This window comes from Chlamydotis macqueenii, unplaced genomic scaffold, assembly GCF_036417535.1.
Source record: "Chlamydotis macqueenii isolate bChlMac1 unplaced genomic scaffold, bChlMac1.mat HAP1_SCAFFOLD_10, whole genome shotgun sequence".
NCBI lineage: Eukaryota > Metazoa > Chordata > Aves > Otidiformes > Otididae > Chlamydotis > Chlamydotis macqueenii.
Window position 1 is genome coordinate 890 of NW_028238988.1, and position 20,131 is coordinate 21,020.

The window sequence follows — 20,131 nt, forward strand, 5'->3', positions numbered from 1 at the left end:
CGGGGCACACGGGATCACATGGGAACACACGGGATCACACAAGGTCACAGGGGATCGCACGGGATGACGCGGGTTCACACGAGGTCACAGGGGGTCACGTGGGATGACGTGGGATCACACGAGGTCACGTGGGACCGCACGGGAACACACAGGGTTGCACGAGGTCACATGGGAACACACGGGATGCTGTGGGATCACATGGGATGTCACGGGATCGCACGGGATTGCACGGGATGACGCGGGATGACACGGGACAACACGGGATGACATGGGATGGCACGGGATGACATGGGATGACACGGGATCGCATGGGATGATGCAGGACAACACAGGATGATGCGGGATGACATAGGACGACACGGGATGACATGGGATGACGACACGGGATGACGTGGGATTGCATGGGACGACATGGGATGATGACATGGGATGACACGGGATGACATGGGTTGGCATGGGATGATGCGGGATCGCACGGGACGGCACGGGATGGCACGGGATGACGTGGGACGACGACACGGGGCCCCCGCGGGACATCTCGCCGCCCCTGACCCCCCCCGCACTCCCCCCCCGACCCCCCAGGCGCGGCGGGGCGGGCGCCGCCATGGCCGAGCTGCTGGTGCCGCTGGTGATGCTGGGGGCGGTGGCGGGGTCGGCGCGCTGCCCCCCGCGCTGCCTGTGCCCCGCGGCCGCGCCCAGCCCCACGCTGCTGTGCGCCCGCACGGGGCTGCTGGCCGTGCCGCCCAGCCTGGACCGCGGCGCCGTGGAGCTGCGCCTGGCCGACAACTTCATCGGCGCCGTGGGCCGCGCCGACTTCGCCAACATGAGCAGCCTGGTGCACCTCACGCTGTCGCGCAACGGGCTGCGGCGCCTGGCGCCCGGCGCCTTCGCCGACCTGCGCGCCCTGCGCGCGCTGCACCTGGACGGCAACCGGCTGCCGGCGCTGAGCGGGGCACAGCTGCGGGGGCTGGCCAGCCTGCGCCACCTCATCCTGGCCAACAACCAGCTGGCCACCATCGAGCCCGCCGCCTTCGCCGCCTTCGCCGCCACGGTGGAGGACCTGGACCTCTCGCACAACAACCTGCCGGCGCTGCCGTGGGACGCGGTGGCCGCCATGGCCAGCCTGGCCACGCTCACGCTGGACCACAACCTGCTGGAGCGCGTCCCCGCCGGGGCGGTGGCGCGCCTGCCGCGCCTGGCGCGCCTGGACCTGACGGCCAACCGCCTGCGGGCGCTGCCGCCGGTGCCGGGGCCGCCGGGCCCCAGTTTGGCGGCGGGCGGGAACCCGTTGCACTGCAACTGCGAGCTGCTGTGGCTGCGGCGCCTGGCGCGGCCGGGACGCTTGGAGAGCTGCGCGTCGCCGCCGCCGCTGGCCGGGCGCCTGTTGTGGGCCGTGCCGGAGGAGGAGCTGGCGTGCCGGGCGCCTGCCATCGCCGGAGCGGCTGCCGAGCCCGCCGCCGTTCTGGAAGGCCAACCGCTGCGGTTGGGTTGCGCGGCGGCCGGCGACCCGCCGCCGGCGCTGCACTGGCTGGGGCCGGACGGGCGGCTGGTGCAGAACGGCTCGCGCCGCGCCGTGCGGCCCGACGGCTCGCTGGAGCTGCGGGTGGCCACGCTGGGCGACCACGGCGCCTTCACCTGCGTGGCCTCCAACGCCGCCGGCGAGGCGGCCGCCCGGGTGCAGGTGGCCGTCCTGCCGCTGCCCGTCCCTCGCGGCGACGCCGACGCCGAGGCCGCGGAAGCCGGGCCCGGCCCATCCGACATGGCGCGCGCCGGCGGCAACGAGACGCGGGCGGCGGGCGAGCGGCGCATCGTGGCGGCCGAGCTGACGGCCTCCTCGGCGCGCATCCGCTGGCTGCCGCAGCGCCACGTCCCCGGCATCCGCATGTTCCAGATCCAGTACAACAGCTCCCTCGACGACTCCCTCGTCTACAGGTGGGCGCTGCGCGCCGCCGCGGGGGGCCGGCTCCGGGTGTGCTTCCATGCCTCACGTCGCGCTGCATGGGGGCGTTGCACCTTGGCATGGTGCCGCAGGGGGGGTGTGGCGTCGCACGGTGCCATGCGGCGTTGCACGGGGCGGCGTGGCACGGCACGGCGCTGCACGGCATTGCGCGGGGCGGTGTGGCATCACACGGCGCCACATGGCATCGCACGGTGTTGCATGGCATGGCACGGCGCCGCGTGGCGTCGCACGAGGCCGTGTGGCATCACACGGTGTGGTATGGCGTGGCATGGTGCCGTGTGGCGTTGCACGAGGCTGTGTGGTGTCACATGGTGTTGCGTGGCATGGCATGGCGCTGCGTAGCATCACACGAGGCCGCGTGGCGCTGCATGAGGTGGCATGGCGTCGTGTGGCACTGTGTGGCATCGCACGGCACTACGTGGCGTCGCAAGAGGCCGTGTGGCGTCGCACGGTGTTGCATGGCGTGGCGTTGTGCGGCATTGCACGGCGCCACATGGTGTTGCACGAGGCCGTGTGGCGTCGCACGCATCACACGGCACCGCACAGGGCGGCGTGGTGCTGCGCAGCACAGCTTTGCACGACATGGCATTGCTTGGCGCCACGTGGCGTCGCACGCGGCCGCGTGGCGTTCCATGGCGTCGCACGGCATCACACGGCACCGCGTGGCGGCGTGGCACGGCTTCGCGCCGCGCCCCCAACGCGTGCGCGCCCCCCCGCAGGCTGCTGCCCCCCTCCAGCCGGAGCTTCGTGCTGCGGGACCTGGCGGCGGGGCGCGAGTACGACCTGTGTGTGTCGGCGCTCTACGCTGAGGGGGTGGCGGCGCCGCCGGCCGCCCGCGCGCTGGGCTGCGTGCGCTTCGCCACGGCCGGCGCGCCCCCCGGCTGCGCCGCCCTGCCCCGCCCTCATTTTCTGGGGGGCACTGTCATTGTCGTCATCGGCGCCGCCATCGCCGCCTCCGTCCTCGTCTTCATCCTCATCCTCACCGCCCGCTACAAGGCGGCCGCCGCCCGCCGCACGCCCGCCGCCGCCGTCGCCAGCGTCTGCTCGCAGACCAACGGCGCCCACAGAGCCCCCGAGCCGGAGCCGCCGCCGCCCCCCGCTGCCGCCGCCGCCCCGCCGCCCCCCGCGCCCCCCGCTCCCGCGGGCACCGGCGGGGAGGGCGCGCGGGGGCTCTTCCCCAGCCACAGCTACCCCCGGCGCGCGCGGACTCGGCGCCACGGCTCGCTGCCGCGCCTCGACCTGCCCGACGCCGCGCCCGCCCTGCGCCCCTCCTTCGGCAGCACCCACTGGATGCTGGAGAGCACCGTCTAGCGGGGCGGGGGGCACCCACGGGTGCTCGGAGGCGGCACCACAGTCCTCGTGTGCACCCTCGGGCGACCGAATGCAGCCTTGGATGCTCCCGTGCGCCCTTGGGTGCTCCCGGGTGCCCGAACACAGCACCCTTGGGTGCTCCCGGGGGACCAAATGCACCATTGGGTGCCCAAACGCAGCCTTCGGTGCTCCTGTGCACCCCTGGGTGCTCCTGGGTGCTTCAATGCAGCACCCTTGGGTGCTCCTGGGGGACCAAATGCACCCTTGGGTGCCCAAACGCAGCCTTCGGTGCTGCTGGGTGCCCAAAGGCAGCACCCTTGGGTGCTCCTGGGTGACCAAACACACCCTTGGGTGCTCCCCGTGCACCCCTGGGTGCCCAAACGCAGCCTTGGGTGCTGCTGCGCACCCCTGGGTGCTCCTGGGTGCTTCAACGCAGCGCTCCTGGGTGACCAAACGCACCCTTGGGTGCCCAAATGCCGCCTTGGGTGCTGCTGGGTGCCTGAAGGCAGCACCCCTGGGTGCTCCCGGGTGCCCAAACGCACCCTTGGGTGCTCCCAGGTGCCCGAAGGCACCCCTGGGTGTCCAGCACACCCGTGGGTGCCCATACGCAGCCCCAGAGCCCCTGGGACCCCCCCCAGGTGCTGGCGGGTGCCTAGACGCACCCATGGGTGCTCCTCGGGGTCCCCATGTGCTGCCCCCCCCCGGTACCCGTGTGCCCCCCCCCGGCCCTGCGGGGGCACCGCTGGGACATGCGTGTGCACCTCAACACGCGTGTGTGCCCCAACATTCGTGTGTGCCCTGACACACGTGTGCGTCGACACACGCATGCCCTACTACTTGCGGGTGCGCCAACCCGCGTGTCCGCCCCGACACGCGCGCGCTCCCCAACACGCGTGCGCGCTCCCGGCCCGCCCCCTGCCGCGGTGCCTTCGGCCGGGCCGGCGGCGGGGGGGCCCCGCACACGCCACTGACATGTCTGCACAGATGACACGAGAACCGCAGCCCCCCGTCCCCCCCCCCCCACCCCGTACCCCCCTCCCGCCCGGGGTCTCCTATCTGGCTGGTCTGGATAAACCCAGGGGGGTCGGCGCCCCGGCCCCCCCCCAGCCCCCTTGCCCCCCCCCAATTTGCCCCTTACCCCCCAATCTGCCCCCCCGCCCCCCCAGCCGCCCCCCCGGGCCCCCCCGGCCCGCTGCAGTGTTTAACACAAGTTTTTACATTAAAAACCTGTGCCCCCCCCGCCCGGGGCGACGGAAACCGTGTGTGTGGAGAGGGGGGCGCAGGGGGGCCCTCTGCTGGGGGGGGGGCTTCGGGGGCCCCCTGTGCCTGGGGAGGGGAGATCAGGGGTCTCCTCTGCTGGGGGGGTCCCAAGGGTCCCCTCTGGTTTGGAGGGGGTGTCAGGGGTCCCACCTGCCTGGGGTGGGGGGGGGTTAGGGGGTCCCCTCTGGTTTGGAGGTGGGGGGGTGTCAGGGGTCCCATCTGCCTGGGGTGGGGGGAGTCAGGGGGTCCCCTCTGCGTAGGGGGGGGGGCGCGTCAGGGGGTCCCCTCTGCTTTGGGGGGGGGTCAGGGGGTCCCCTCTGTCTGGGGGGGGGTCAGGGGGTCGTTTCCCCCCCTCCGTGCCTCAGTTTCCCCAAGGCCACGGGGGCAGGGAGGGGACCTGGGGGGTGGGGTGGGGGGGGGAACACCTGGGCCCCTTCCCGGGGGGGTTGAGGGTGGGGGGGGAACACCTGGGCCCCTTCCCAGGGGGTTGGGGGGGGGGACAACACACCTGGGCCCCTTAACCGGGGGGGTTGAGGGTGGGGGGGGAACACCTGGGCCCCTTCCCAGGGGGTTGGGGGGGGGGGGGGACGACACACCTGGGCCCCTTACCGGGGGGGGGTTGAGGGTGGGGGGGGAACACCTGGGCCCCTTCCCAGGGGGTTGGGGGGGGGGGACGACACACCTGGGCCCCTTACCGGGGGGACGTGGGGGGGGACATGACACCTGGGCCCCTTCCCAGGGGGGAGGAGGAGGAGGAGGAGGAGGAGGAGGTGGGGGGGGGCCCGGGGCAGCTGTGTCCCTTCCCAGGGCGGGGGGCCCAGCCGCCCCCCGCCCCCGTCCTTGGGCCCGGCTATATCTGGGGGGCGGCGGTGGCGGGGGGCGGGCGATGGCGGCGCTGGTGGCGGCGGTGCTGGCGGCGGTGGCGCTGGCGGCGGTGGAGGCGCAGTGCCCGGCCCCCTCCGCCCTGCGGACGGCCAACGGCACGCGTGTCTGCGCCCAGCTCTACGCCGACGACAGCCCCTACTACGAGCAGTGCTGCGCGGGGGACGCGCTGGTGGTGGAGCCTGGCGCCGACGTCCCCTACATGCCCCGCGGCTGGGCCGCCCGCGTCTCCTCGCTGGTGGTGGGCACGCGCTGCGAGCTGACCGTCTGGGCGCGGGCCGGCAAGAAGGGGAACAGCCGGCGGTTCTCGGCCGGGGCGGTGCCGCGCCTGCAGGAGGTGCGGCGGGGGCTGTTTGGCGACTGGAACGACGCCATCAGGGGCTACTACTGCAAGTGCAACTGAGGGGGGGCGGCGCGGGGCGGCGCGGGTCGACGCCGGCCAACACGAGTCAACGTGGGCTAATCCGAGTCAATGTGAGTCAACACAAGTCAACACGAGTCAACGCGAGTGAACGCCAGTCAACGCCGGCCAACGCAAGTCAACACAAGTCGATGCCAGTCAACACGAGTCAACGCCGGCCAACACGAGTCAACATGAGTCAACACGAGTCAACGCAAGTCAACACAAGTCGACGCCAGTCAACGTGGGCAAGAAAAGCCCAGCTTGGCCAAGACAAGCCAACGTGGGCCATGATGGGCCAACAAGTCAAGACGAGTCGACGAGGGCCACGACGAGTCACCGGGAGTCCACGCAGGTCACCGTGAGTCCGCACGGGCCAAGGCCGGCAGAGGCGAGCCAACACGCGTTGCCGCGGCGCTGCCGCGCCCCCCGACCCCGCCCAGCTCCGAGCGCAGCCAATAAAAAGCCTGGGGGCCGCAGCAGCTCCTGCCTCGCGGGTGCTTTACTGGGGGGAAGCGGGGTGGGAGGCGGTGCCCCCCAGGGTCCCCGTGTCCCGTGACCCCCAACTCCTCCCCTCCCTCACCCCCCCGAGCAGGGATGTGGCGGTGGGGGCACCGTGAGGGCCATGCGTGTGACCCCACACGCACATGCTGCCCCCGTCCGGCCCAAAAAGAAGGGACGCGGACGGCGCTGTCTCCAAAACGACGCGTGTAATCGCTGGGGGTCCCTGCGCCGGCCCCCCCCAGCCCCCCCGCACCGCGGCGTTACAAAACGATATAAATAGCTTCGTTAAAAAACAAACCGGGAGGGAAAACCCAAAAAAACCCCAAAAAGAACACAAACATGCGGGGGGGGGGCGGCAGGGACCCCGAATCAGTAGTGTGGCTGTGGGATGCGTCCCCCCCCCGCCACAGAGACGCCCCCGGGGGCCGGATGGGGGGGGGGGGGCAAAAAAAAAAGAGAAAGAAACGGGGGAGACGCCCCAAAAGGGCTCCAACGGGGGCGGAGGGGGGGGCGCGGTGCGGCCTCGCCAAAACCGTCGCAATCCAAGCGCCCCCCCCCGCCCTCGGCGGCCGCTCCCCGGCTCAGTAGCGGGGTGGGGGCCAGGGGGGCGCGCCCCCCCCCAGCGCCCCGACAGTAGTGGCACAGTCAGGACGTGCAGGCGGGCGGGTGGGGCGCGGCCCCTCACCGCAGGCGGTTCTGGCGCATGAGGGGGACGATGCAGGAGGGGGGGCCCGCCTTGGCCAGGAAGGGGTGCTTCAGCAGCTCGGCCGCCGTGGCTCGCTGCGCCGGGTCCCGCACCAGCACGCGCTCCAGGAACCCCTTCAGCGAGGGGGACACCTGCGGGGGGGGGGAGAGGGGGGGGCCGTCGGGGCCGTCCCGCGGGGGTCCCGTCCCCCCTGCCGGTTGCCGCGTGTGTCCCCCCCCACCCCCCGTTACCTTGTGGCCGTTCTTCAGCTTGGGGGGCAGGTTGTCGCGGATCATCTTCATGGCTTTCAGGGGGGGCTCGTTGAAATAGGGGGGCTCCCCGTCCACCATCTCGATCACCATCACGCCCAGCGACCAGATGTCCACCTGCGGGGGCGTTTGGGGGGGGCGTGCGCGGGAAAGCCGAGGTCACCCCGCGCCCCCGAGTCCGCCCCACGGGCCCACAAAGCTGCCCCGCGCCCCCAAATCCACCCCACCTGCTCCCCCAAATCTGCTCCACCTGCTCCCCCAAATCCGCCCTGCACCCCCAAACCCGCCCCATGGGCCCCCAAAGCTGCCCCATGGGCCCCCAAATCCGCCCCACCTGCACCCCCAAATCTGCCCCACCTGCTCCCAAATCCACCCTGCGCCCCCAAATCTGCCCCAGCTGCTCCCAAATCCGCCCTGCGCCCCCAAATTTGCCTCATGCACCCCCAAATCTGCCCCAGCTGCCCCCAAAATCCACCCCGCGCCCCCAAACGCGCCCCCAACCCCGCGGCGGGCTGACCTCTGGGCCGTAGGGCAGGCGGGAGATGAGCTCCGGCGCCATCCAGTACGGGGTCCCCACCAGCGACTTCCGCCGCGGCACCTCCTTGTTCACTTGGGCGCAGAACCCGAAATCGGAGAGTTTCACCTGAAAAAAAAAAAGAGCGGCGGGCGAGAGCGTCGCCGCGGCGCCTCGGCCGGCCGGGGAGGCTCCATACCCCGCCGCGGCACGGCGCCTACCCTGCCGTCGTGCGTGAGGAGGATGGAGTCGCTCTTGATGTCGCGGTGGATGACGCCCTGCGCGTGGAGCACAGCAAGGGCCTTCAGCACGGCCGAGCAGACGGCAGCGATCTGCTCCTCGTTCATCCTGCCGGCGGGACGGGGGAGAGCGGGAGGGCAGTGCCGAGCGCCGCGGCGGCGGGGCAGCGGCAGGGCGGGGGCCGCGTGGGGACGTACCTGGTGTGCGTGACGATGTCGGTCAGGGCGCCGCCCTCCAGGAACTCCATCACCACCCAGAGCTCGTCGCCCACCAGGTAGCTGTTGTACATCTCCACCACGTTCTCGTGCTGGTAGTCCCGCATGATCACCACCTGCGGGGCCCAAAACGCCGCCTCAGCCCTGGCGCCACCGGCGCAGCGCCCCGCCCCGCTTTTGGGGCGTTCCCCGCATCGCCTCACCTCGTTGAAGAGCAGCTCGCGCCGCTGCTGCTTGCGCAGATCCATCTTCTTCACAGCCACCAGCTTGCCGGAGCTCCTGATGGTGGCGATGCAGACGACGCCGGTGGAGCCCTCGCCGATCTTGATGAAGTTGTCCAGGTAGGCGCGGGGGTCTCCGGGATCCACCACCATCTGCAGCGCCGCCCGAAACTGCTCGTGGGACACGCGCTGCGGTTCGCGCTGCGGCGAGCGGGGCTGCTGAGGAGCCGGAGGGGCGGCGGCGGTGGGCGGCGGCGGCTGGCGAGCGAGGTGGGGGTCCGAGGCGTGAGGGGTGAGGCCAGGGCGGGGCGGCTCGGGGTTTTTGGAGCGCGGCGGGCCGGGAGGGTGGGCTCGGGAAGAGCCGGTGCCGCCGCCACTGCTCGCCGGCCCGTTGGACGCCGCCTCCTGCGGCCGGCCCGGCCGGTGCTCTGCCTGCGAGGAGAGGGAGGAGAGGGGCATCAGCTGCCGAAAACACCGGAGGGGAGCGTGCGGCCGGAGCCGGGATTTCGCCGCGCCGACGCCGCGGCCTGCGAAGGAAAGGTTTGCACTAGACAGGCGTAGAAGGAGCGAGGAAGCCGGGGGTCGGGGGGGGGCGAGGAGACCGCAGAGGAGCCGGCGGCCGCTTCGGAAACAAGGACAGGGTCAGCGCCGCCGGCACGGCGCCGGAGAGGAGAGCGTGGAGTGGCTGCGGTCTTCGGCGTGCGCTGCCCCGGAGCGCAGGAGGCCGCGAGCTGGCGCCCGCTCAGGGAGCGGAGGAGAGAGGCTGCTTTTCAAGGAGGTGGAGGAGAGGCAGAGCGCGGAAAAGCTCCCCTGGGAAGGAGCGGTCGCCGCCAAGCGGGTCCGGTGCGAGCAGAGGGGGGGGAGCCATTACCTGCGAACCCGCACCCCTGCCGGGGTCGGTCTCGGCCCGCGGGTAGGTATTAAAGGGGCGTCCTGTCTGCTGAGCCGTCTTCACCGCCCCTTCGGAAACGGGGACGTGGGGAGTCCGGATATCGGGCCCGGAGAGCGGGCGCTTGTCCCGGGGGGACCGCGGGCTGCTTTCGCCGGCGTAGGTGGATTTGGGGCGCTTGTCGGCGGGCTCGGGGCGCTCCCGCCTCACCACCCGGTCGGCCGGCTCGCTGTAGTCCCTGTCGGCAGGGTAACCCCGCCAGGCGTCCCGCTCGGCGGGGGTTTTGGGGTACTCGGGAGGGGGCGGGCGGCCGCCGCCGGGGGGAGCGGGTTTGGGGCCGGGTTCCTGCCCGCGGGGCTGCTGCTGGCGGTGGTGGCGGGCGTGCCGCTCCTCCCTCTCCCGGGGTCTCTCCTCGCCCTGCTCTAGCTCGCTCCTGGCCGCACGGCGGCTCTTCTCCGTGCTCCCGCCGGCGTCCTGCGGCGGCCGGGCGGCGGGCGGGCCCTCGGAGAGGCCGTTCTCCTGGTAGAGCTGGTCGCGGCGGGGCGGGAAGGGAGGGCTGTCCCTGCGCAGAGAATTGGAACGGGACACGGACATGTTCTCAAACTCGTCCAGCAGCCAGGTCAGGGAGCCGTCCTTGGCGGCTTTGCTGCCCCGCACGATGGTCTTTGGAGCAGGACGCGGGACAGGAGGCGGACAGGAACACAAAGCACAGACAGAACAAAAGAAAAAAAAAAAAAGGGAAGAAAATAAAAACAAAAAAAAAAATGAAAATGAAATGCCTGGTGGTGACGGGGACACACAGAGGGGACGTGGGGAGGGGAGGGGGTCTGCGGGGGCCGGTGCGGGTGCCGCCCCGGACCAGTCCGGCGCGTGGGCTCCAGGCTGCAGCTGGGGGCCGGGGGAGCTTTCCAGGTTCCAAAACAACCAAAATATCCGGCTCCGGCCTCCCGCCTCTCCTCCCGGACCTGAGAAGCCTTCGGCCAGAGCCAGCCTCGATCGGGGGGCTCGGGGGAAGGGGCCAGGGGGGTGCTGGCAGCGGAGGGAGAGCAGAGCAGGGAGAAAACGAGGCCCGATGGCGGGGGGCAGCGTCCCAGTTGGGTGGGACGCCCAAACTAGGGAGCCCTGGGCTGCACAGGGGGGGCTTTCCCCAGCTCGCAGTGCTGAGGGGCTGCGTGGGTTCGGGCATCTTTCGGGGTCAGCGGAATTCCGCCCGCGTCGGCTCCAGCTGGGAAGGGCCGTGGCCGGCGTTGCTCACAGCCACCGGAGCTGCGCCGCCGCGCAGGGCGTGCCGCTCGTAGAGCAGCCGGTGTCGAGGGACTGATTTGGGGCGGAAGGGGAGGAACGGCGGAGCTGGGGCGCGGGAGGCCTTGAGCGAGGGGAGCAGACAAGCCAGACTTGGAAAAAACGACGCAACAGCAGCTCAGGGAGACACAGGTGCGGGAGGGATGAGATGGGAACGGACGGACACAGTTTCCCTGGTGTTTTCTTGCGGGATAGGTTTGGTTTTGGGTTTTTTTTGTTTTTTTGTTTTTTTTTTTTTTTCCAGCCGCCGGCAGGACGCGGGAGAGCTTTTCACCCCGTCCCACGCAGCCCCGCGCCGAGCCGGCCGTGGGGATGCTGCCAGCAAAGAGACGAAGCGCCGCCTTACCCGCTGCGCGGCGCCAGAGCCCAAACCGGCCCCCGCCCGGGCTCCCCGACGGGCCGCCTACCTTCTGCGAGGCGTGCTGGATGGCGGTGATGCAGCCGGGGTCCACCAGCGGCTTGGGGCGCCGCGCCGACTCCTCGATGATGCCCTGCCATTGCCGCGGCAGCCCCGTGAACTTCTGCTCCCGCTGGTCGTAGCCCGTGTGCACGCGGTGCTCGAAGTTGGAGGGGGCGGAGATCTCCAGGCGCTTCTTCTTCTTGCCGAACATGGCGAGGCCGGCTAGAAGACCTTGGCAAAGAAACGGAAAATAATCACTCGCCGCGCGGGCAACTCCCTCGGCTCCTCTCCTTCCGGCCGCGCCGCGAGCGGCTTCCCCAGCCACGCTGCGGTCCCGGTGCCCCAGCATCCCGGGCCGAAGCATCTCGTGGACCCGAGGTCCCGTTCCGCTCCCCGCTGACCCGTCCCCGCAAAGGCTCCGCTTCCTCCCAGCCGCAAGTGCCGTGCCGTCGCGCGTCCCGAGGGGACGGAGTGGCGGGACGGGGGTGGTGGGACGGGGCGGTCTCCTCCCTCCCGGGATAATGCGGCTTTTTCCTGCTTCGCCCCTGCAGGGTTGTTTTTGTCCCGGGTTAAGGGACGTTTTGGGCGCCCCCGTCTTGCAGACGTCGTGCTGCGTCCCTCCTCCCTTTGACTCCTAAATTTAAGAACTGAGTGAAAAGTGCTCCCGTAATTACGGGCTAGGAGGATTTTACAAAACAAACCAAGCCCAGCGTGAGCCGAGGAAAGCGTCTCTGGCCAGCGCAGGCGCGGGCTCCCCCAGGAGCGTGGGACGCGTTTTGGGTGACAAGCCGCGGCCGCAGAGGGAGCCCCGGCTCCGGGGTGGAACCCCAGATCGATTTTCCCAGTGGGAACAATTCCAGGTTTGACTTTTGGGTTTTTTTTTTAATTTTCTCCACAGTTTCCACAGCCGCGTGTTAATTAGGAGAAAACGAAGGCGTCGCGGTGCAGAAGCCAGGGTTACGGGTTCTGGACGGCAAAGGGGCTCCCAGTTGGGAGCCGGATCCGAGCGGGACGTTTCGAAACTGCTCGCTTTGCGGCGAAGCGTGGGAGAAGCCTCCGGAAAACGCACCCGGAGGACGCACGGCTGGAGCATCCGAGCGCTTCGGGAAGCAAGTCAGCGTCCAAACCCACCTCGGCTTGGCCTTTTGGGGCCGGCAGAGGCGGGCCGGAGGAGCTCTGGGCAGCGGGCCGGCGCAGGAGGAAGGGGTTAAGAGCGGGTTATTCGCCAGATCCCACCGGAGCCCCGCGCATTCCTCAGCCCCGTGCATTCCTCAGCCCCGTCCCAGCCCAGGTCAGATTCCCTTTATCTCCAGCTCCATTTAATTAGTCAGCCATTAACGAAGGCTTCCAGCAGCCCTGAGCAAACGCAGCAGGGCAGCACGTTCTGCACTGCTGACAGGCACCCCGACACCCGCGCTTCGCTGGCAGCCCGCAATCGAAAACCGGAGCGGGGAGGCGAAGGCGCACGCGGGCGATTCGTTCCTCCGCGCAAAACCCGCACCCGATGGATCCGACCCGGGATCCGGGCAGAAGCGGCGTCCCGCGCGTCCGGGAAAACTCCGGGCGGCTGCAGGCGGTTCGCACGCTCGCCCGCCGGCCACCTTCCGCTTGCCGCCAGCCCCTCCATGCCGTCAACGCGCGGTTTTCCAACGGGACATCCCATTTTTCACGTCCAGGCACAGGCGCGGGGTGCAGCTTTCCCCTCCTTGCTGTGTTTCAATTTTTGGTTTGTTTTTTTTTTTTTCAATTTTTCCTCTTTTCCTTCCCAGGCAGACGAGCCGCCCCGCCTCCGGGTGGGAGAAAACGAGCCGCTCCACTCCTCCTTGCCAGAAACAGCTCGGTTCCCCCTGCCGCCCCGAAACACCGGCCTCACCTCGCAGTGCCCGCTAACGAGCGCCAGAGCCGTGTCAGGCGGCACGACGGAGAGAGCGCCTGCCGCTCCGCGCGTGTCCAACCGCCGCGCTCGGAAAGGGGGTAAACCTCCCCCGAGAGCCCCCCTCCCCCAACACCCGGTTAAAACTCATCCCAAAAAAAACCAAAACCAACAGACAAACCTCAGCCCGAGCTGCCTTACTCACTCTCCCCATCCTCCGGCAAGGCATGGAGCGGGAGAAGGGAGAGGAGAGGGAACCCGGCGGGGGGTCCCGGCCCAGCGCTCCCGACTCCTGATGCCGCAAACCGCGCAGCACCGACCAGCGAGACGGGGGCGGCGGCGGCCCCCCCAGCGCCAGGACTGGGATGCGGGGAGAGCCACGGATCGGGGCGATCCGTCATCCGCTCCCCCCAAGCCGGCCGGGGTCCGCGCTCCCGGACCTGCAGCCGGTTCCCGGAGCCCGGGGGCCGCTCTCAGGGCCCCGGCCAAGGCGGTGTCCCGGCGCGCAGCTCTCCCCGCCGGCGTTTTCCCCCGCGCTGGCTTTCCCAGCCTCGCGTCCTTCCCAACCTGCTCTTATCGCGCTCTGGAACCGGTTTCGCAGGCAGACGCTCCCGCCGCTGCGTTCCTGCGGGTGCCGGGCTCGCACTGGGACGGCCGGACTTTCCTCTCCTTCACCCTCCGGCGGCTGGGCACCGGGTTAACAGGTTCGGCTCGGCGTTCCCCAAAGGGGATCCGGGAAGGCCGAGCGAAGGATCCCGCGGCGGCTACGTCCCGCTCCGAAGAGCTTCCTGGCAGCCCCACGCGCGCCACGCTCGGCAGCTAACGCCGGCGCTACGGCCCGGCGGTTTAACGGGCGCCGTTACCATTTTCCGGGAGCGGGAGCGCCGCCGCCGCGCTCCGTCGCCCACGCCGCGAGCCGGTGATCCGTCAGGAGAAGGCGGCGAGCGTGGCCACCGCGGGGCTCGCAGGGGTTAAAGACGAAGCTGGAGCAGGAACGGGAGCCGGGAACCAATGAGGCAGCAATGCTTGAAATGAAGCAGCACGGAAGGAGAGCGAAAGGCGAAAGCTGGTGGAACACCCGCTGGCGGCCCCGTCGCGCAGGAAGAACCGGCCCCGTCGCGCAGGAAGAACCGGCCCCCCGGCCCGGGCGGTTCCCCCCTTCGCACGCCCCTTCCGCGCTCGCGCCCCTAAAAAAGCGCGTCTGTGCCCGGCGCGCATCGGTATCGCCGTCACCGAACCCGGGGAGCACAGCCCCGCCGCCCTGAGCCCCCGCCTCCCACACGAGGAGGAACGGGGCCGAGCCCTCTCCGGCGCAGCAAAACAAGGTTTTGATGTCAGCACGCGCGTTCCGCCCCTCGCGTTCTTCCCCTCGGAGTTTGCCCCGCGGAAACACCCTCGGACCGAGCCGGCGCTCACGGCGGCCCGGGATCTGAGCGGCCGCGGGCCTCTGCCGCGCAGCGCCCGCCAGGAAGGCGCTGAACCGCGCGGTGGGCAGCAAGGGAGAGGAGAGCGGTGCGGCCACGGCGGCTGCGCCTCTGCCCGCCCCGTCCCGCGGAGCCCGGCGACGTCTCGCCGCCAAGAAGGCCTCCTCGTTTCTACGGACACGGCTTTTACGAGCGGAGAGGGGGCAAACCCCCCCCCAGTCGGGACCGCTGATCATCTGTCACGGCTTATGACGAGATTGCTCACTTGCCGTTTGCGCTAATTTCCCTCCTGTTTTCTCTTTTGGAATTTTCACGGATGAAAATCTCTCCTGCGCCGCCATTGGACTGCTCACTGGCGCCTGGAAGCTTTCCTAGAATCGCATCGGGAGGACGTGGCACTCGGGGGGGCGGGGGGGGAATAAAATAAAATAAAATAAAATAAATCATCAGATGAAAAGTAACCTCTCCCAGAAGCCGCTCTCCCTGGGAGCTTGAGAACGGGCTCAGGATTCCACTTCGGCGCTTACGGGTTTCCCGTTTTATCTGGGAAGGAGAAAACCCGCCGCGGAGAGCCAGGTGGAACTCGAGCCACGACGTCTCCGCTCGCGCGAGGGGCAGAAGCCATTCATCCTGCCGGAAAGGTCCTCTCTCTCGCGTTGGTACGGACAGGCAGCAGCCGAAAAGCCCCCGATCCTGTGCCTTCCAAAGCCGCTGCGGCGACAGCAACGCGCCAGCCGCTCCCTGCGGCTGCCGGGAGCGCAGACCCCCCAGTGCTGATGTCGGAGCCTCGTGAAGCGCAGCAATCGGTCACGGAAGGATAAAAGCGCATCAACGCTGCAGCGCTGGCCCACAGACCTCCAGAATCCGAGCAAAGCTAGCGAAAGCGTGCGCCTTCCTCCTCCTCCTCGCCTTGCGGAAGACCCTGCTGTTTCCCGCAGCCGTGGCACGCCGCTCGGTGCCTCGCGTTTCGCTTCGAGAAGCCCTGCCGGGCAGCGCGACGAGGGCCGCGCCGGGAGGGTTTTGTACCTGCCGAAAAAATTGCCCCGCGCCAGGCGCTCAGCCGTCAGCCCGGCTCTTCCTCCGCACCATCGCGTTCTCCGAGGACGGAAGGTCTCGAAAGGACAAACCCGGAACGAAGCGGCGGAGCCGGGCGTCCTCCTCCGGCTTGTTCCGCCTGCTGGCGAGGGCGCGTCGAACCAGCCCGGCCGGCTCCGCGCGAGCCAGGAGGGAAGCGGCGTTCCCCGCGCCGGGAGCGCCGGCCTTCAAAGACGAGGAGAGGCGTCCGCCGCCCAGCCCCGCACCGCCGCCGTTCGAGGAAAAGCAGGGATCCAAAGCAGGGAGCCAGCAGAGGCTGCCGGAGCAGCGGTGCCGCCGGGGCAGATCGAACGTTGGGCGGGCGGCGGGGCAGGAGAGGAATCCTGGAATTCGAAGCATCTGCGGGACTCGTAACCCCGGTGAGGATCCTCCTCCCCACGGAGGCAGCGCGCCTCCCCGCAGGCAGCCTCCGCAGCGCGATCAAAGGGGATTCATTCGCTTTAATCCTCTCGTTCCAAAGCAAAACTTCCGGCCTGCGGGACGCGGGGAACAGCTACATCAAAGCCCTGCTCAACCGCCGGCACGCGGCGCACGTCCCCGCTGCTCCAGCGCCGTCCGGGCACGAGACGGCTCCAACGCGTACAGGGAAGCATGGGCCAAAAAAAAAAACCAACCAAAAAAACCCAAAAACCAAACAGCGAGTGTGACGCGTTAGAGGCCTGGGCGCCGGCTACGTGACCCCCACCACGGAGCTCAGAGGGATGAGACATCGCCGCTCCCGCCCCAAGCGCCGTGAAAACGCTGGCGCAGAAGTTTCGGGCGCGGGAGCCCACGGACCTCGGCAAGCCGGGGCTCGCGGGGAGGGGGAAGGCGGGTGAGCTCCCGCCGAAGCCGGGCACGGAGAGGCGAAACCTTGGCCCCGCCACCTGCGGGACGGGAAACAGCCGCAGGAGGTTGTTTTGCCGGGGTCGATGTGGAGGAACCAAACCGCTCTGCGTTCCGCAGGGGAGCGGCCGCGCGGCTCCGGCTGAGACGGGGGCGGCTGCAGCACCCCGGCACCCACGCGGGCGCTCAGCTCTTCGGACGGGCGCCTGGCAACCCGAAACCTGCCGGAAAAGTGAGGGGAGCTGGGGATGGGTTATTTTGCACCTGGATCCGCCGCCCAGCGCATCTATCCCTTGGTGCCGCGGGAACCTGGTGCGGATCTCAAAAAAATCTCCAAAAAAATTTGAGAGTTTTGCCTTTTCCGTCCTCCCCACCACGACTCGAGCCCCGTCCCCGGGGCCGGTTTCCGGGAGCCTCTTCCCGGCTCTTCTCCTGACTCGCTCTGCGACGAGCTGCGAGTCGCCTCCGGGTGCTTTGCTTTCCCCTTCAGCAGAGCGGGACAGCAGCGTGTTCTCCGAGTGGAAGACGGTTCCAACGAGCTCCGAGGTCTCCGAAGAGGAGCATGAAAAACGGCCGACGAGCTTCGGAAAAGGATTCGCGTCCTTTGGGTTTTGGCGTATGCACGGAGAGGTCTGGCTGAAACTCAAACCCAGCCGGCGCAGAAAGCCGGGGACGTCAAGAAGCGCGCACCGCGCCCCGCTTTCAGGATCTCTGCTCCGGGAGCGCGAACGGCATCAGAACTGGCGCGGAAAAACCTCGCCAAGACACGCCGGTGTGGGACGGGGGAGTGGGAACGACGCCGAGCGGCCGAGGAGCTGGGCGGCTCGTGACGCCGGGAGGGAGCAGAGGAGCCCCCAGTTTGGATGTGGGATGGTCTCCCCGCGCTCGGCGCAGCCGGGACGGCCAGGTTCCTGCGCGGGCGCATCCCATCCCTCCGCTGCCGGGCGGAGCTGCAGCCGACGACGTTGTTCCGGCGGCTCAGCGAGGCGTTAAGCAAACAAACCCGTCCCAGGTTCCAGGTTCCCCCGTTTATTTAACTCGGACGCTCCGGCTCGGCGCAGATTAGAAGGAAAAAAAAAAAAAAAAAAAAAAAGAAATGAGCGAAGCGAGCGCAGGCTTGGCCGCTCCTCGTTAGTGAAAGTCCGTTAGGCAGCGCTGGGAGAGAGGGACGGTGATGGGCTGGGGGTCCAGGAGGAGAGCGGCCGATGCCTTTTGGCGGCCAAGAAGTCAATTTGTGTTCCAGCGAGCGATTAGCATTCGGTGCTAATTGAAGTGCAAGCTGATTAGCCCGGTAAAACCTTTAATTAGCCCCTCACATCGTTTGCAGGAATCACGGTTTATTTGCGCCGCGCAAGTGTGCGACGCGGGGAGAGGAAGAGCGCGGTTCCAGAGAATCACGCTTTCCTTACATCCGGCTTCATTAGCGAAAACGATCGTTACTTAAACATCGCCCGCCCGCGGGGGGTGAACCTCCCCGCGCTCAGGAGCAACCGGCTTTAATTAACTAAAGCCGACGCGGCCATAATTAGGCTGCAGGGAAGCCGCGGCCCCCCTGGGGTTTCTCCAGGCGCCCGTCCCTCCGAGCGAGCCACCCCGACGGAGTGGCGGGGCTCGCCGCGGAGCCGCGCTCCTCTCGTTTTCCGGACACCGGTTTCGGCCAGGAAGAGCACGTCGGAGCCGGCGGCACGGTGGGGAAAAAGCGCACGGCGCGACGCGGCTGGGAGCAGAGCCCTGGGGTTTGTTGTGTTTTCGCGGGGACGGCTTCCGTCTGGCCGGCTCGATAAGCGCCGCCGAAACAAACGCTCCCCGCGCAAGTGTAAATAGAGATAACCGGGATCGGGAAAACATCCGGGAACCGGGAACGACACGGGGGGCAGGGCCGTTTCCACTCGGCGACCCGAGCCGTCGTCATCCCGCCGGCATCCTGCCTGGAAGCTTCGGCCACCGTTTCCACGCCCAAATTCAGCGTGGAAATTCAGCGAATTCCCTTTTTTTTTTTTTTTTCCCTGGGAATCGCCGGGCGGTAACTCCCCAGCAGAGCCAGGAGGATCCTGCGGGATCTTCCCGGAGCAGTCGGAGCATGCCTCCGTGCGATGCTGGCTGCGGGTTCACGCTGCCTCGCCGCGTGCCGCGGCCCCTGCTCCCGCGCGGTGTTTATCCGCGCTTCCCGGAAGAGCTCCCCGGAGCTGGGCGGGGGCGATCGGCGAGCAGCACAGCTTCGTTTCTCCGCTCGAACGGCTGCCGGGAGGAGCCCGTGTTTGCGCTGGCAGCCAGCAGCCAATCCTTTGGCTGCCGTTCAAGCTTTGGGGTTTTATTTTTTTTTTTCCAATTTTTATTTTGTTTCCGCATCCTCCCCCGCAGCCGAGCGCTCCCAACAAATCCCGTTTGCCGTTATTTACGAGCCCGCCGCGCACCGCTCAGCTGCCGCAAAACTCCGCAAATCACCGGGCAAACGCCCCCCGAAACCGATCTCGAAGTTTTTCCGGTTTCGTCGTCGTTTCCCTCCGACGAGCAAAGCACCAGCAGCCGCGGGAATGTGCAGAACACCAAGCGCCAAAACCGAGGCAAAACCCCGTTTTCGAAGAGTTTGGGGTGAGACAGAGGAGTCGCGGCAGCCCCAAGCGCCCCGCAGCGCAGCCAGCCGGCACCTCGCCCGGCTCCGGGGGAGGGAAACGCCCCGCGAACGCCGACAGGCGCACAAAACCCCACGGAACCAGGGACGCAGGCAAAAAGAGACCGGAAAAAACAATTTTTGGACGTTTTTTCCGCGCTTCCCGCAAGCCGCTGTGGCCCAGCCGGACCCCGGCGCGTCGGCAGGTAGCAGCTGATGTGATCTCCACGCCCAGCTGAGCTCCAACGGCTTTTCACGAGAACCCGATCGCGACGGCCACCGAGCTTCTCCCGACGCTCCTCGCTCCGGCACAGAGAGAGCCTTCTCCACTGTCGGACGACAAAGCGCACAGGCGGGAAAAAAAAAAAAACCCGCTTCCGAAGAGTGACGCGCGGTGGTGGGAGCCGCGGGACGAAGGGTTTCTCCGGGTAAATGGTTTCAGCGCCGGTTTTTCCCTACCTGCCAGGGAGCGGAAAAGTCTCTTCCGAGTCAGCGAGGCATGCCGCGCGATTCCGGTGAGAGAGGCTGCAGGGGGAGCGCGGATCTCCGTCAGGCTCCCCGCCCGCCGCCAGCGCCCCTCCTGCCCCCAGGATCCGGCCGGGCCCCCCAGCCCCCTCCCAGATTTCTCCGCTTGCCCCGAGAGCGCACGGCTCACTTGTCCCGCTGCCCCCCCGCCTCAGCTCACCGGGAGCCCCCCAACGGCTCCACGGCCTCCCACCCTTCCCTTCTCCCCAAACTCAGCCCCCGCGCCCCCTCAACCCCCCCAGGCCCCCTCCTCTGAGCCCCCTGCACCCCAGGCCCCCTCCTCGCAGCCTCCTGCACCCCCTCAACCCCCCCAGGCCCCCTCCTCTGAGCCCCCTGCACCCTCTCAACCCCCCCAGGGTCCCTCCTCTGAGCCCCCCGCGCCCCAGGGCCCCCTCAACCCCCCCCCATCCGAGCCCCGCGCGCCCCGCCTTCCCCCCAAGACCCCTCCGCGTCCCCCTCAGACCCCCGCTCACCCCTCACGACGGACCCGGGACTGCCGTTTCCCCTTCCCCACCCCGCTCACTCGGCCGCCGCCATCTTGCGATCGAGCCGCATCCGGGCACTCGCCCTGCCCGCGTTTCCCCGGCAACAAGCTCCGCCCCCCACCCCGGGCCGGGATAGGCGTGGCCTCGGCGGGAGGCGCGTTCCCGCCCAGCGTTTGACCCCGCCGCGCACCCGTAGGAACGGTGGCTGCCGGGGAAGGGACAAAAAGAGAAGCGTGGCCAA

The 20,131-nt window shown here is 68.9% G+C and overlaps 3 protein-coding genes across 4 annotated transcripts; 2 read left to right on the plus strand and 1 right to left on the minus strand.

Annotated features, from left to right (window-relative positions):
* The first annotated feature begins 604 nt into the window (after nucleotides 1-604).
* LOC147596183 (leucine-rich repeat and fibronectin type III domain-containing protein 1-like) lies at nucleotides 605-3,713 on the plus strand. Its single transcript, XM_086771580.1, has 2 exons — nucleotides 605-1,932; nucleotides 2,680-3,713. The coding sequence occupies exons 1-2, from the start codon at nucleotides 605-607 to the stop codon at nucleotides 3,269-3,271; spliced, it is 1,920 nt and encodes a 639-aa protein (XP_086627706.1). The 3' UTR covers nucleotides 3,272-3,713.
* Nucleotides 3,714-5,417: 1,704 nt separating this feature from the next.
* On the plus strand, nucleotides 5,418-5,816 carry SYCN (syncollin). The gene has a single exon (XM_086771590.1). The coding sequence runs from the start codon at nucleotides 5,418-5,420 to the stop codon at nucleotides 5,814-5,816; it is 399 nt and encodes a 132-aa protein (XP_086627716.1).
* Nucleotides 5,817-6,508: 692 nt separating this feature from the next.
* Nucleotides 6,509-20,009, minus strand: PAK4 (p21 (RAC1) activated kinase 4). Of its 2 annotated transcripts, XM_086771585.1 has the most exons (10): nucleotides 19,879-20,009; nucleotides 19,340-19,405; nucleotides 11,060-11,283; nucleotides 9,333-10,013; nucleotides 8,444-8,893; nucleotides 8,223-8,356; nucleotides 8,007-8,133; nucleotides 7,789-7,914; nucleotides 7,254-7,388; nucleotides 6,509-7,154 (listed from the first exon to the last, which is right to left on the minus strand). In XM_086771585.1, exons 3-10 carry the CDS (start codon nucleotides 11,261-11,263, stop codon nucleotides 6,999-7,001), a joined length of 2,013 nt encoding a protein of 670 aa, XP_086627711.1. In that variant the 5' UTR covers nucleotides 11,264-11,283; nucleotides 19,340-19,405; nucleotides 19,879-20,009; the 3' UTR covers nucleotides 6,509-6,998. The 2 variants fall into 2 exon arrangements, with proteins under 2 accessions (XP_086627711.1, XP_086627712.1); XM_086771586.1 differs by lacking the exon at nucleotides 9,333-10,013 and having other exon boundaries at nucleotides 19,879-20,006.
* Nucleotides 20,010-20,131: the final 122 nt, after the last annotated feature.

Coding starts and splice junctions, on each gene's coding strand:
- LOC147596183 (XM_086771580.1), top strand. CDS start 605: ATGGCCGAGCTGCTGGTGCCGCTGGTGATGCTGGGGGCGGTGGCGGGG. Junction 1,933..2,679: donor GACGACTCCCTCGTCTACAG/GTGGGCGCTGCG, acceptor GCCCCCCCGCAG/GCTGCTGCCCCCCTCCAGCC.
- SYCN (XM_086771590.1), top strand. CDS start 5,418: ATGGCGGCGCTGGTGGCGGCGGTGCTGGCGGCGGTGGCGCTGGCGGCG.
- PAK4 (XM_086771585.1), bottom strand. CDS start 11,263: ATGTTCGGCAAGAAGAAGAAGCGCCTGGAGATCTCCGCCCCCTCCAAC. Junction 8,134..8,222: donor GACATCGTCACGCACACCAG/GTACGTCCCCAC, acceptor TCCCGCCGGCAG/GATGAACGAGGAGCAGATCG. Junction 7,915..8,006: donor TCCTCACGCACGACGGCAGG/GTAGGCGCCGTG, acceptor TTTTTTTTTCAG/GTGAAACTCTCCGATTTCGG.